At 49.9% G+C, this 13,106-nt stretch overlaps 2 protein-coding genes across 2 annotated transcripts in view; one reads left to right on the top strand and one right to left on the bottom strand.

Moving 5' to 3' along the window:
* Positions 1-5,272, top strand: part of LOC309357673 (transgelin-like) — a 42,279-nt gene extending 37,007 nt beyond the window's left edge. The window contains exons 2-5 of the mRNA XM_081890054.1: positions 429-634; positions 1,910-2,081; positions 3,068-3,170; positions 4,613-5,272. Of these exons, the coding sequence (XP_081746180.1) occupies positions 455-634; positions 1,910-2,081; positions 3,068-3,170; positions 4,613-4,757 (600 nt within the window). The 5' untranslated portion in view covers positions 429-454 and the 3' untranslated portion in view covers positions 4,758-5,272. The remainder of the gene's footprint in view (positions 1-428; positions 635-1,909; positions 2,082-3,067; positions 3,171-4,612) is intronic.
* Positions 5,273-7,443: 2,171 nt separating this feature from the next.
* LOC309357568 (proprotein convertase subtilisin/kexin type 7-like) overlaps positions 7,444-13,106 on the bottom strand; it is a 33,083-nt gene continuing 27,420 nt past the window's right edge. The window contains exons 13-16 of the mRNA XM_081889797.1: positions 11,768-11,862; positions 10,724-10,817; positions 9,675-9,792; positions 7,444-8,723 (exon numbers count right to left, since the gene is read on the bottom strand). Of these exons, the coding sequence (XP_081745923.1) occupies positions 8,367-8,723; positions 9,675-9,792; positions 10,724-10,817; positions 11,768-11,862 (664 nt within the window). The 3' untranslated portion in view covers positions 7,444-8,366. The remainder of the gene's footprint in view (positions 8,724-9,674; positions 9,793-10,723; positions 10,818-11,767; positions 11,863-13,106) is intronic.

Below are 13,106 nucleotides of genomic sequence, written 5' to 3'. Positions count from 1 at the left end.
CTTAATGCATAGTTGACCACATCTACAGATGAATGCATTATCAATCACTAGTGAAAGTTTAATAAGGAGGTCTTCATGCCTATCTAGTTCCAGCCCCGTTTCCCAGCCTTTAATCTATTAGTGATTAATGTTTATATGTAATTCCCGCCTTGTACTTATGTTAACCAATCAGCAACAAGTTGCTTTGTGTTTGTATCAACCAATCAGCCACAAGCACACCTGTGGCAATGTTTGTAATAATCAATAAAAGAGAGTTCCCGGGGCTTCCCCCGGCAGACGCCTCTCACATGACACCTACTACTCGTCTGTCGTGGTTTCATTCCTACAGGACAGGATTCTCCCGGCATCTGCCATTCTCCCAGAACCCACTTCCCAGCTTCTCTGAGCCAACCTCACCTCCCTGCCCACCTCTCTTTCTGTCTTCCCAGGTTTTCCTCCTCCTTCTCCAACAAGCATGGCAAACAAAGGACCTTCCTTTGGCCTGAGCAGGGATGTCCAGGCCAAGATTGAGAAGAAATACGATGATGAATTGGAAGAGCGACTGGTGGAGTGGATTGTGCTCCAGTGTGGGGCAGATGTGGGACGCCCCGAACGTGGCAGGCTGGGCTTTCAGGTCTGGCTGGAGAATGGCATTGTAAGCACTGAACATCCCCCTGCTTGTCTCTTTGTCTCCCTGAATTCGGGGCTCAGCTGTGGACTGCGTGGTGTAATGGCAAAGGAAACAGTGATTTGGGGCATCAAGAGTATTTTCTTAAACTGCCCAACTAATCTTGTGAGCCCCTCACCCACCACTATTTGATCGCGGGGTTCCCAGGTTAAATGGGGGGGGGGAAGATTCCAGGCCTGTGAAAGCCCTGGGATGCAGGCAGCTTCCATCAGTCCATCGGTTTCTTACAATTGCAGCCCACCATTTTCCCATCGTGGAGCCCAAGGCAGCAGTGGCGGGCTTTGGGGTCTCAAATTTCAGTGGCCCCCTCACACTCCGTTTGAAATCATAATTGCTGCATCTCCAGCAGCGCCCCTGAGGCTCCTCTCCCATGGTGACCAAACCAGTCGCGCTCCCCTAAATCCATCTCTGAAGGCAGCGTGATTTGTGCCCAGGCACTCGCCTACCAAAGCCCTGATCATACCTAGGCCTGCTTAGCTTCAGTAAGAGGGTGGCTTCCTGGGCCTTCAGGCCATATCCCGGGGCCCGTTCTGTTTGGCCACTTTGGCAGCTGCACTTTTGACCTGCTCCAAGGTTTGCAAACGCAAATGATTCCTTGAGCCAGGAGGAAACCAGTCTGTCAAATCAAACCAGCCAACCACACATGCACTCACCCAGGATTATGTGTGAGGTCTTACAAAGCTTGCTTCTTGGCATTGTCACTCTCTGAAATAGGGGAGACCCCGGTCTCTCTTATGGGGTTTCCCAATACATTTTGCCACCTGAGATCATAGCATGATAGAGTTGGAAGGGACGTTGAGGATCACCTAGTCCAACTCTCTGCAATGCATTAACATGCAGCTGCCCCGTATGGGGATCGAACCTGTAACCTTGGCATTATCAGCACCATGCTCTAACCAAATGAGCTATCCAGGCAGAGATCATACACACTCACATTCACACACTCCTTATCCAAAAGCCAACTGGATTGGCAGCTGACTCTTCCAGAGCTATCAGGCTGGTTTAGGGGACTCAGGATAAACAGTTTGGTATGCACGGCTCTGTCCTCCAACAGAGGGAAATAGCTGGTGGGGGGTCACAAAGAAGAGCTGGGGGGAATCCACTTCTGCCTCCCTTCCGGCACCTGCCACCTGAGGTGGCTGCCTCATTCTGTCTAATGGTAGGGCCAGCCCTGGGGTTTCCAGTGATATGTGATGGTCGAAGCCCTTGAGTGACTGTGGCTCCCTTTGCTTCCTCTGGCAGATCCTAGGCAAGTTGATCAACAGTCTTTGTGCTTCCAAGCCTGTGAAGATCCCCGATACTCCTCCTAGCATGGTCTTCAAGCAGATGGAGCAGATAGCCCAGTTCCTGAAGGCGGCAGAGGACTACGGCGTGGTGAAGACGGACATTTTTCAGACGGTCGATCTGTTTGAAGGTGAGAAGATGAGGAACGCCTTCTGAGGCAGATGGCAATGAGCAGGCAACAGAGAGCTCACAAAAAGTGGAAGGGAATGAGTGTGAAAATGCCTCTTGGCCTCTCCCCTGTAAAATTGGCATGACGTTTGCCTTCATGGCAATAATGCAAAGTAAACTGTCATTGTATAGTGAACACTCAGAGAGGCAGGCAGTGGCATCTCCAAGACAGTGCAAAAGCAAGGCAGGACTTGAACCCAGTGCAGTCCAACCATCTAGAGCCCATTCAGATTCAGACCTCTGCTAACATTTCTTGCCCCTCCTTTGGAATATTCTACCTGGCTGAACATTTGCTAGAAGAATATTGGCTTTCTAGGTTCAAGCTCTGTCTAGGTAGAAGCTGCCTGGACCTCAAGAGATGGGGAGCCATTTCCAGTTCCCTTCTGGACAACCTTGGGGGGCGGGGTACATGACAGTAGTGGGCGGGGCCAGAGGCAAAAGTGGGTGGAGCAATGGACATGAAGCTGGTACAGTAGGTTAGCTTCTATGCAAACTCCCATGCACCCCTCTCTGTCCTCCACCCAGACAAGCCACAGGCACGATCCGAGTTCAAGGACGCATTTCAAGCCAGGCAAAAGACACTTAGCATTTGAAGTAACAGATTTTGGGATTTGCTGCCTGGAACCTTTGACCTGCCAGATGTTGATGAACTACAACTCCTATAAGCCACCGCAGGCATAATCCGTGGCCACAGGTGGTGGGAGTTGTAGTTCAGCAACATTTGGAGGACCAAGGGCTCTGCACACCTGGTTTACTTCCTGAGCCTAGGAAGCTGCCTGGAGCAGAACCAGATCCTTGGCCCGTCCAGCTCAGTTAGGGCTACTATGACTCAAGCTTTCCCATCCCTAAGAACAGAGACAACGTGCTAGTGAGTTGTGGCTCTTGAGAACGCCATTGGTGCCTTGACTCAGCCCAAACTAAGAATAATCACCTTCTCTCTCATCCTAGCGAAGGACATGGCCGCAGTTCAGAGGACGCTGATGGCCTTGGGCAGCCTTGCTGTGACTAAGAACGATGGACAGTATCGTGGAGACCCTTCCTGGTTCATGAAGTAAGTGGCATCTGAGCCTCTCTAAGAAGTGGAGCCAAGAAGAGCAGCAGGTGGATCAGGCCCAAAGGGATCTTGTTCTCGTGTCCCAGTTGGAGGCCCCAAGCAGGATCTGAGTGCAACAGCTGCCCTGAACCCCAATCTACCCCTACCCCTAGGAAAGGGTATTAAGAGGCATTCTGCCCATTCAGACTTGGACAGTATTCTCACAAGGGTCATGGAACTCAAATTCAGTTCAACTTGCCATGACTATAGCATTCACCTAGTGAATGCTTCCATTTCCAAATCCCCAGTGCTATAATGCGGAAACTCATCCTTTGGCAGCCAGATTTCTGCACGAAAAGGGATTCCTGAGCAATAGACATCAATTTAGATGCAGAATTTGTGTTAATGTTCCAACAAACAAAGAAATAAAAAACTCAGGGGGCGGGATAGTGATTTGGGGGGTGATGAGTAGGGCTGGACAATATCTGGTTTTCAACACTGGGATACATCACCAGCTAAACATGATGATATACCAATGTATCGTGACGTCTGAAACAAGGATGGAGCTATGTAGAGGTACTGGCTGGCTTCACGATTTTCCCTGCATCATGATTTTTGCCCGTGATTTGTCTTGTGATTTGCTGCCTCCTGCAGAGTTTTTTTTAAAAAATATTTAATCATTTTTTCAATACAAACCACCAAAAAACACATACAACAAAAACCACAATAACACTAATAACACAATTTAACAATTCAGATTTGAGTACTGATATACCTATAACTACACCATTTTAACAATATTTCCCCACCTCTCCTCCCCCTACTTCCCACCACTGTCCGCCTTATCACTTAAGTATTCCTTCCAGATTTCTTCATATTTATCCATTCTTAATTTGCGTCGACATGCAATTCGTTCGTATGTGGCTAGTCTGTCCATATTGTCAATCCATGTGCTCAATGGAATCTTTTTGCAGCTCTTCCAATTCATCAAAACAAGTTGTTTTTTGCTTCAAATATGGCACGGTACATCCATATTTTTTTTACCCCTTGTAAACTCCCACATTTCCGGTATATAATTTAGAATTAAATTAAATTCCCCTAAATAACATTTTTTTATTACTCTTGCTATATATATCCTCACCTCGCACCAAAATGATCTTAACTTTGGGCAGTTAATCATCATATGTACTAAGTTCGCATTTTTACTCCCACATCTCCAGCATTTGTCAGAGTTAATAGGGGCTGCAGGAATTGAGAGAAACATTGGCTAGCTTCACGCTATCCCCCACACTGTGATTTTTGCGTTGCACACGCATGCATAATGATATATATATATATGAGAAATCGATACCACGATATGGACTTCAAACCACTTTGGGCCAATATATCACCCAACCTTAGTGGCGAGTACTGCAAGAAGTGAGATTGCTGACCCTGTTTTCCTCTCTTTTTTCTTGCAGGAAAGCCCAGGAGAACCGGCGGGACTTCTCAGACAGTCAGCTGAAAGAGGGCAAGAACGTGATCGGTCTACAAATGGGCTCCAACCAGGGTGCCTCGCAGGCAGGCATGACAGGCTATGGCCGACCCCGACAGATCATCAGCTAAGCAGGATGCAACCCTCCCCACCCCCTAGCAGAACTGGCCCTGCAGCTCCTGCACAAAGAGCCCCAATGCCACGCCGACGAATCATGCCGCAGGGGCAGCAATGGCCGCCAACTGGGAATTTTTTGGGAGAACCTTTCAAAATCACCTTAACTCTGCCCCAGAAGTTACTACCTGGGAGCAGGAGGATTCTTACAAGGTTGCGACATGGCAACAGCCCCCCCCCCAAGCATTCTGCTTGCTTCATCTCCACGCCAAGTGCCAGTCCCTTGCATGCTCGCTGCTTTGCTGCTTTTGCCCCTTGCAAAGCTGAGGAAGTGGCCATTCACAAAGCCAAGGGCAGGAGGGGAGAGGGGATATTGAAGCCCTGGCAATGGAAATCCTTGTCCCTGATGCATATTTGAACGTGGCTGAAACTTGCACATAAGTAAGACCTCTACGTAAGTGGTGGAGGGGAGTGTGCCTCTCACCCATTTTGTACTTTGTTGTTGTTCATCCATTAAAAACAATGACTCTTTTTTTTAGGCTGTTTTCTTGGCTGTGTATCTGGAGCTGCGCCTTTCTGTTGCTGCAGTTATAATGCCGGGAGTAGAAGGGCAAACTCCCTAAAGAATCCATTTCCTCCTCATTTTAGCTACTGCCTCAGTCTGGCCCCTGGGGCTTCCCTGCTTCTGGGCAAAGTGCTAAAGCCAGCAGGTGTAGGCTGAGCCCTTTAGGAAGGCAGGCTGATCCGTTGCCAAAGCACCCAGAGAAGCTATTTGCTTCATTGCTCTGTTGGCTAGAGCATGGTGCTGATAACACCAAGGTCGCAGGTTTGATCCCCGTGTGGGACGGATGCATATTCCTGCACTGCAGGGAGGGGGGGCAATGATCTTTAGCGTCCCTTCCAACTCTACAATTCTATGAAAGGCAGAGAAAAGTGGCCAAAGAGTGGCAGTCCTCTTGGGAACTTCCCTTTAAGTGTTGAGAGGGGAAAACACAGCAACAAGGAAAAAATGCACACTTTAATAACCTCCTAGCCTTGAACATGAGACTCTGGTGTGCTGGTTTCCCTCAATAGCTGCAAGGATCTTCACATTGGCCAGGGTTACTCCATCCCTGCATTTTCTGCTTGGAGGTGCCTCTCCAAACTCCCCTCCTCCAAAATGCACAGGGAAAGCTACCCCAGCTCACTGCCCAGCCTCCTGGGTATAGCTGTCAACTTACAGATTTGAAAATAAGGGACCAGCAGCCTCAAAAATAAGGGATCAAGCAGCCAAAATACCGTAAGTGATTTTAGTCAACCAGCTGAAATATGAAGTTCAAAGGGACCAGATAATTTGGGAGAGATAATTCGTCTCCAGAGGTTGCTGCTCAAGACACCAGCTGATGAAACACTGCAATTAAATAACTACAAGCTGCAACCACTTTTCACGCAAAACGAAGTCCAAGCTGCGAAGATGCTGCTGCAGTTCTGTATCTTTTCTGTATCAGTTCCATCAGGCGGGATGGGAGGAAGGGGGGGGGAATAGCGCCCGAAGTAAACCCGCAGATCAGACCATCTATGCTTGTCTACTACTACAAATCTATGGGAGAAGCGCTTGTGGTCCTTCCTCCGCTTTCCCCCTCTATGGTTAGCCCTTGGAACACCTGCCCGCACCTCCGCCTCCTCTCTCTCAACTGCTTTCTCTATGGTTGCCTTCGCTCTCCTCTCAAGGCTCCTCAGCAATTCATAGGCCGCGCCAGGCTGCCCATCTCATCTGGGTCCTTCGGCAGCACAGCCACAGTACGGCCTAGCAGGGGCGGCGGTGGGCAGAGAGGAGGCCCCAGGCAGAGATGCTCAGTTCAGCGGCTGCGAGGAGGATGGCGGCGGAAGGGCCCAAGGCTCCTGGGGGCCGAGGCTGGTGAGAGGAGGCCGGAGGGGGCCGGGCTGGGCAGCCAAGCAACATAGTTGGAGCCTCCCTCCTCCCTGGCTGGCAGGGAGGGAGAGGAGTTGCTTCCTTTGAAACCCGGAAAATTTAAGGGACATCATCAATAAGGGACAGCAGCGGGACACGGCGCTGGGATAAGGGAGTTTCCCGCCAAATAAGGGACGGTTGACAGCTATGCTCCTGGGTCATGCAAATTAAGCAGCTTCCTTGAAAACTAGGGAAGTTATTTTACTGCCCTAAACCTTGAGGTCTCCCCCCAGCACCCATGAAGCCTCGGAGCCCCTGTACCCCCACGGCTATCATAATATGAAGAATGGCTCAGTTTCCCTCCCTTGAAAAGTACACCAACCGGAAGCAGGAAGTTGGGAAGAGTGCAGCTTTTTCCCATTTCCTTTCTCAGCTCTATGGGCTTTGCCAGGGTTCAGGCCAACTAGATCTTTTCTCAAGATCCCTTGGAAACACAATTGTGGCTGCTGCATGCACTCTTATTTCCGCCTGTCTTTTGGCAGGCAGGGGAGAGACATGACCAGTGAGGCTGGCACCTGCTCATAAATCCAAAATTGGCCAGCATACTGAAAGCAGTTGGCAACCCCACCCTAAAACTTGACGGATTCATCTTATACAATATATTTATATTCCTTTCTCTTGCTCTAAAACCCAGAGTTCAAAAATTGCTAATATCCCCCACCCACCCTTTCCTGTATTTTTAATAAGAAGTGAAGCTTATATGTGTATTTCCGACGTGTCGCTTGAATAGAAAACAACAGAAAAGGAGAAGGCATATTTTAATGGGTTTATTGGAAAGCTGCAAAGAAAAGCTTTTTGCTGTTAATTAAAAAAAAACGCCCAACTGATTTAGAAAATAATAATAATTACCCACCCATCCCTGCAAAGCTGGATGACTTTGGGAGTGGCATAAATGCCTCACTTCTTCTGCCTACAGAAGACATACGTGTCATTTCTTCCCAATGGGATGGGGGTCACAGCAGAAGCAGAGGCCGCCACACCAGCAGGAGAACGGCTCATGCAGCTGCCACCAAAGACTGTTTTGTTCGTTGACGTGGTCCCAAGCCAGTGCCTCCACCCAGGCCTCAACTCCATGGAAAGCTGCCCATGCTCTGCTCCTGATCCCGGCTGTGTCAGGATATAAGTACAGAAAGGAAGTGCATTGAATGATACCCTTTTGGGTTCCAGTGGTGGAGGAAGGCCCCCAAAAGCTGCTCCTCTTTGCCATTTGTCAGCAGCAAAGCAGGTGACGTAGGCGGGGGCACTGGGACAGTGTGAGAAGGCTGGCAGACAGGGGGCACTGGCCAGCCCAGGGTCTGCTGCGCCATTTGGCAGCAAGATAAGGCAGCGAGTTGGTGAGAGCCCATAGGCTCCTGTCCGCAAAGTTTGTGGGGCACTGCAGGGGCAGGCTTCCTCTGCACCCCACCCCCTTGGCACACCCCCAGATCTCAGCCCCACCACAGACACTGAATAAGGCTGCCCACCCGCGGGCAAGGCTCAGCCTCTGTGCCAGCCACAGGCACCCTGGCAATCCCATGGCACAGGCGGTGGCTCCCAAATGCAAGAAGGGGCCAGGGTTAGGGGCAAGCTGGGCTACCCGCAGAGAGATGATTCCGTCGGTCGGACTTCCTCTCTGTGTGCCAAACCCAGGGCAAGCGCTGGTTCAGTTTGCGTGTCCAGGGCTCTCTGCCAGCAGTCAGTAAACCCCGGGTGAGGTAGCCTGCTCTTGCTCCGGGAGGTTCAGCAAGCCTCTCCCTGCCGATGGTCTTGGGGTCCCCGCAGCTCCGCCTGCCACTCTTGCCTCCTCCTCCACCCCCAGGCAGGATGGCTGCTGCTCCGGCTCCAGCTCCTTCCCTCCATACAGGGGGACGGTCTCCTCCATCTCTAGCCCATCCTCCAGGCTCTTGGCTGTCCTGCCTTCCGAGGACCACGGGCAGGCCATGGCGTTGCCGCAGGCGGCCAGGTCAAAGGTCATGCTGTGGCGCATCAGGAACACCTCCAGCATGTAATAGAAGGTCCAGAAGACAGCAAAGCAGCCCAGCAGCATCAGGGTCTGGGAGGTCAGGAGGGGAGAGAGAGGGGTTGTCAGAACTGGCACGGAGTAAAGAAACCTTCACAAAAGACAACAGACCTGGAATGAGGGAAACCAGGGAGAGGAGGGCATCCTGGCTGAAACAGGAGTTCAAAGTTCCTATGGTCTTGTGAGCAGTGGAAAATATTGGGGGTGTGTGCTTGGGTGGTTTTTCACCCAAGTGGCACAGAATCTGCCAGCAGAATAAGCTTTGCCAGGAAGGGAGTGGAAGTCATGTCTGGCTTGGCTTGGGCCACAATCCTGGCATTCAGTAGCCTTGGAGACTCGGTCTATGGCTGGCCCAGTATCACCCAGTGAACTTCACGGCTGGCCAGGGAGGCAGTGGGTGAATGTGGCCAGCTGAAGTCCAACACACCAACCTCTGGCAGACCACCCTTTGCCAGCCTGAAATATTCTGAGCCTGTCGGCGGAACCTAACTAAGCTGAGCTCTCCCTGAGGTCCATGGCTGGGGGAGCTGACATGATGAGGCCCTGCATGTCAAAATTTGCCACTTCCACCACCCTAGTCTAGCCACCCCTCCCCACCAATTAGCCAAGATTACCCACAGCCTCCGATGACCCACAAGGCTGCGATAAACCTCACTAAACACACATGTTCCAGGGCTTGTATGCTCTAAACCAATCAAAAAGGGACCCCATTATTCCACTGATCAAACCCACAGTGGCCCTGTTGTGCTGACTATCACTACGTCACCACCCAAGCCCCTACCCCTCACTAGCTCAGTAGGTAGGGCTTGTGACTCTCAATCCTAGGGTTGTGGGTTTGATTCTCCACATCGGGTGAAAAAATCCTGCATTGCAGAAGGTCTGGACTAGATGACCCTTCTGAGACTGCTTCCAATTCAACAGTTCTATTATTCTTTCTCCCTCCACTGCCTGTTGAGGATCCTGCGACAGGCAGGTGTCCATTACCTTGAGGGTGTTGGTGGTGATGGTATAAGGCTCCTGCTCAGGGATCTGCAGGCCTGGTGGGCAGGGCAAGGAAAAATCGCTGTCCAGGTATCGCCCACTCATGGCCTCTTCAACCAGCCTGCGGGAGAAACAGCCTTTTCTGAATTACACCAAACAGGCAGGGGGGCAATTTTTTCTTTCTTCCCTTCAGCCAGATTTTTAAGGCAGGTTCCTGTGGTCTACTCTCTCTGGCCAAAGCCTTCCCCCGCCCCCGCCATTTTTTCCAGGTTCCTGTTCTGACAGGGCCCAACCAGAAGTCCTTAAGCACAATCTGAGTGAAACGGCAGCGCTCCCGGCCACACTTGTGATTCCCAGCAATTGGCCTCTGAGCGTGGAGGTAGTGCAAAAGCCACCAGACAAAATCATCCAAGGTGGCTCATGCTAGCTAGCCAAGCCACATATCACAAGGGGGGGGGGAGTGAAAGCCAAAAAACACCCTTTGGGTCATTGCTAGTCTGACCTAAGAAAAATTACTTCCCCCTCCCAGTTAGGGTAACCAGGCCAGGCCCAGAACAGAAGTATTTATCTGCCTTGTAAGCCGCCTTGAGTTTGTTTTGTAGTGGAGTCACTGAACACATGAAATTGATCAGGGGGAATCCTTTCCAGTGGGGACAGAGGAGCTACAAGAGCTTTTTAACTGGGCATCCTCTTGCTCCTGACTGAGACTAGGGCTGGGCGATATATTGACACATCACCCAAAACCGGTTTGAAGTCCATATCACGATAGTGGCAATATATTGTGAAGCATGATGTTTGTGACTATGCAAAAATCACAATGTGGGGGAAGCCGTGAAGCCAGCCAATGCCTCTACATAGCTCCATCCTTATTTCAGACATCGTGACAATATTGTTATATTGTGATGTTTTGCTGGTGATTTATATTGCGATGTTGAAAACCAGATATCACCCAACCTTAACTGAGACAGAAATTTGGAGTCGAATTGTCAGGCCTGGCCCCCTCCTAGCCTCTCTGATGCTCGTGCCTCTGCCCCAAATCTCACCATCCTTACCTCTGTCGCTCCTTGATCTCGGCAAGGGCCCACGAGGATCCATACAGAGTCAGCTGCCAGTGCTTCAGCACACCAGCCCCCAGGGTCTCGTCCCCTGCAACGGAGAGGCATTGGCAGGAGAGACTAGCGAGCGAGAGGCTTGTGGGAACACACAGACAGGGGGCAAGAGGGGAACTCGCCACCTCCCAGAACAACAACAATTTATTATTTGTACCTCGCCCATCTGGCTGGGTCTCCCCAGCGACTCTGGGCAGCTTCCAACAAAGATTAAAAATACATTAAAATGTCACACATTAAAAACTTCCCCAAACAGGGTTGCCTTCAGATGTCTTCTAAAAGTCAGATAGTTGTTTATTTCCTTGACATCTGAGGGAGGGCGTTCCACAGGGTGGGTGCCACTACCGAGAAGGCCCTCTGTCTGGTTCCCTGTAACTTGGCTTCTTGCAGTGACGGAACCACCAGAAGGCCCTTGGCGCTGGACTTCAGCGTCCAGGCAGAACGATGGGGGTGGAGATGCTCCTTCAGGTATACAGGACCGAGGCCGTTTAGGGCTTTAAAGGTCAGCACCAACACTTTGAATGGTGCTCAGAAATGTACTGGGAGCCAATGTAGGTCTTTCAGGACTGGTGTTATATGGTCTCAGCGGCCAGTCTAGCTACTGCATTCTGGATTAGTTGTAGTTTCCAGGTCACCTTCAAAGGTAGCCCCACGTAGAGCGCATTGCAGTGGTCCAAGAGGGAGATAACCAGAGCATGCACCACTCTGGCGAGACAGTCCGCGGACGGACAGGGTCTCAGCCTGTGTACCAGATGGAGCTGGTAGACAGCTGCCCTGATTCCAGAATCCCTCTGGAAAAGGCAAAGGGGTAATCAAGGGTCTCGATTCTAGGCAGTCACAGCGCTGGCAAGGAGCAGGTGAGTGGTACATGTGCAGGAAGCCATGCAAGGCTCTGAGGAGATTTCACAGCAAGAACCACATGGGGGGGGAGGGAGGGGGCAAGAGTCCTCCCTCTGGGGAAAGAGGGAGTGAAGCCGCAGAACTCACCAACATCCCGGATCAAGAGGCGGTAGGTGCCCTGCGCCTCCTCACCCCAGCAGCGCACGGTGGAGAAGGTCCAGTCCGCAAAGCCACTGGGATCCCTACAGGAGAGACGGAGGACATGGAATCTGTGCAGCGTCCGCAGAGCTTGGAATTAGAAATCCACCCCCCCCACCCCCAGATGATGGCCTTCCAGCCTTGAGTTACCAAGCCCTTTCTTGGCCTAGGGTGAGGACAGAGACGCAATATGCTCATTTTATACATCCTTAAGATTTCGATGACTTCCTCTTTTCTCTTTCCATGGTTCATTTTACATATCTTAAATTCCTGCATTTTTACCAAAAAAAACTATACCAAACAGTATTCCATGACTGCATCCTCAAAACTTACTTACACCAATGAATTTATCTTAATCCTGCCAGCGTTTTCAGCTGTACACAATTATATTCCATATACAGTGGTATCTCAGGTTATGTACTTAATTCGTTCTGGAGGTCGGTCCGTTCTTAACCTGAAACTGTTCCTAACCTGAAGCATCACTTTAGCTAATGGGGCCTCCCACTGCTGCTGCACTGCCACAGCACAATTTCGGTTCTCATCCTGAAGCAAAGTTCTTAACCCAAGGTACTATTTCTGGGTTAGCGGAGTCTGTAACCTGAAGCGTATGTAACCTGAAGCGTATGTAACCCGAGGTACCACTGTATTCAATAAACATACATTCTTCTGGTTCTCTTATTCTATATGTTAAGTCTGCAAGTTGTGCATATTCTGTCAACTTAAGCTGCCGTTCTTCTTTGGTTGGGACCTCGCTCGTTTTCCATTTTGGGGCTAACAAAACACGGGCTTGTTGGATACATGAATAACCTTTTTTGACACTTGGGGATTTCAGTCTGAATTATTCCCAACAGAAAGGACTCTGGGTTTTGGGGGGGAAATATGTTAAAACTCCCCCCTCCAATTCATTATAGATCATTTCCCAATACTCTTTTACCCTTTTACATGTCCACCACATATGAAAGAATGTTCCCTTTGCCTCTTGACTCTTTATTCGTTTCTTAATTGTACTTCTAGCCTGTCCTTCACCAAACATTCCATTTTTTATAAAAATGTTCTTAATTGAAACAAGAATACTGCTTTTTTAAAAAAAGGCTAATACGGTTTACATAAAATCATAAAATAAAACCACGAAACAACCCATGGCAAAATAACAAGCAAAATGGCAGTGTCATAAGAACCATAGCTATCAACTTTTCCCTTTTCTTGCAAGGAATCCTATTCAGAATAAGGGAATTTCCCTTAAAAAAAGGGAAATGTTGACAGCTATGGTAAGAACATGAGAAGAGAC

The sequence above is a fragment of the Podarcis melisellensis genome (assembly GCF_964234715.1).
Source record: "Podarcis melisellensis genome assembly, chromosome: 15".
Taxonomy (NCBI): domain Eukaryota; kingdom Metazoa; phylum Chordata; class Lepidosauria; order Squamata; family Lacertidae; genus Podarcis; species Podarcis melisellensis.
Note: the sequence above shows the minus strand (reverse complement) of the source record. Positions and strands in the feature narration are given on the sequence as shown.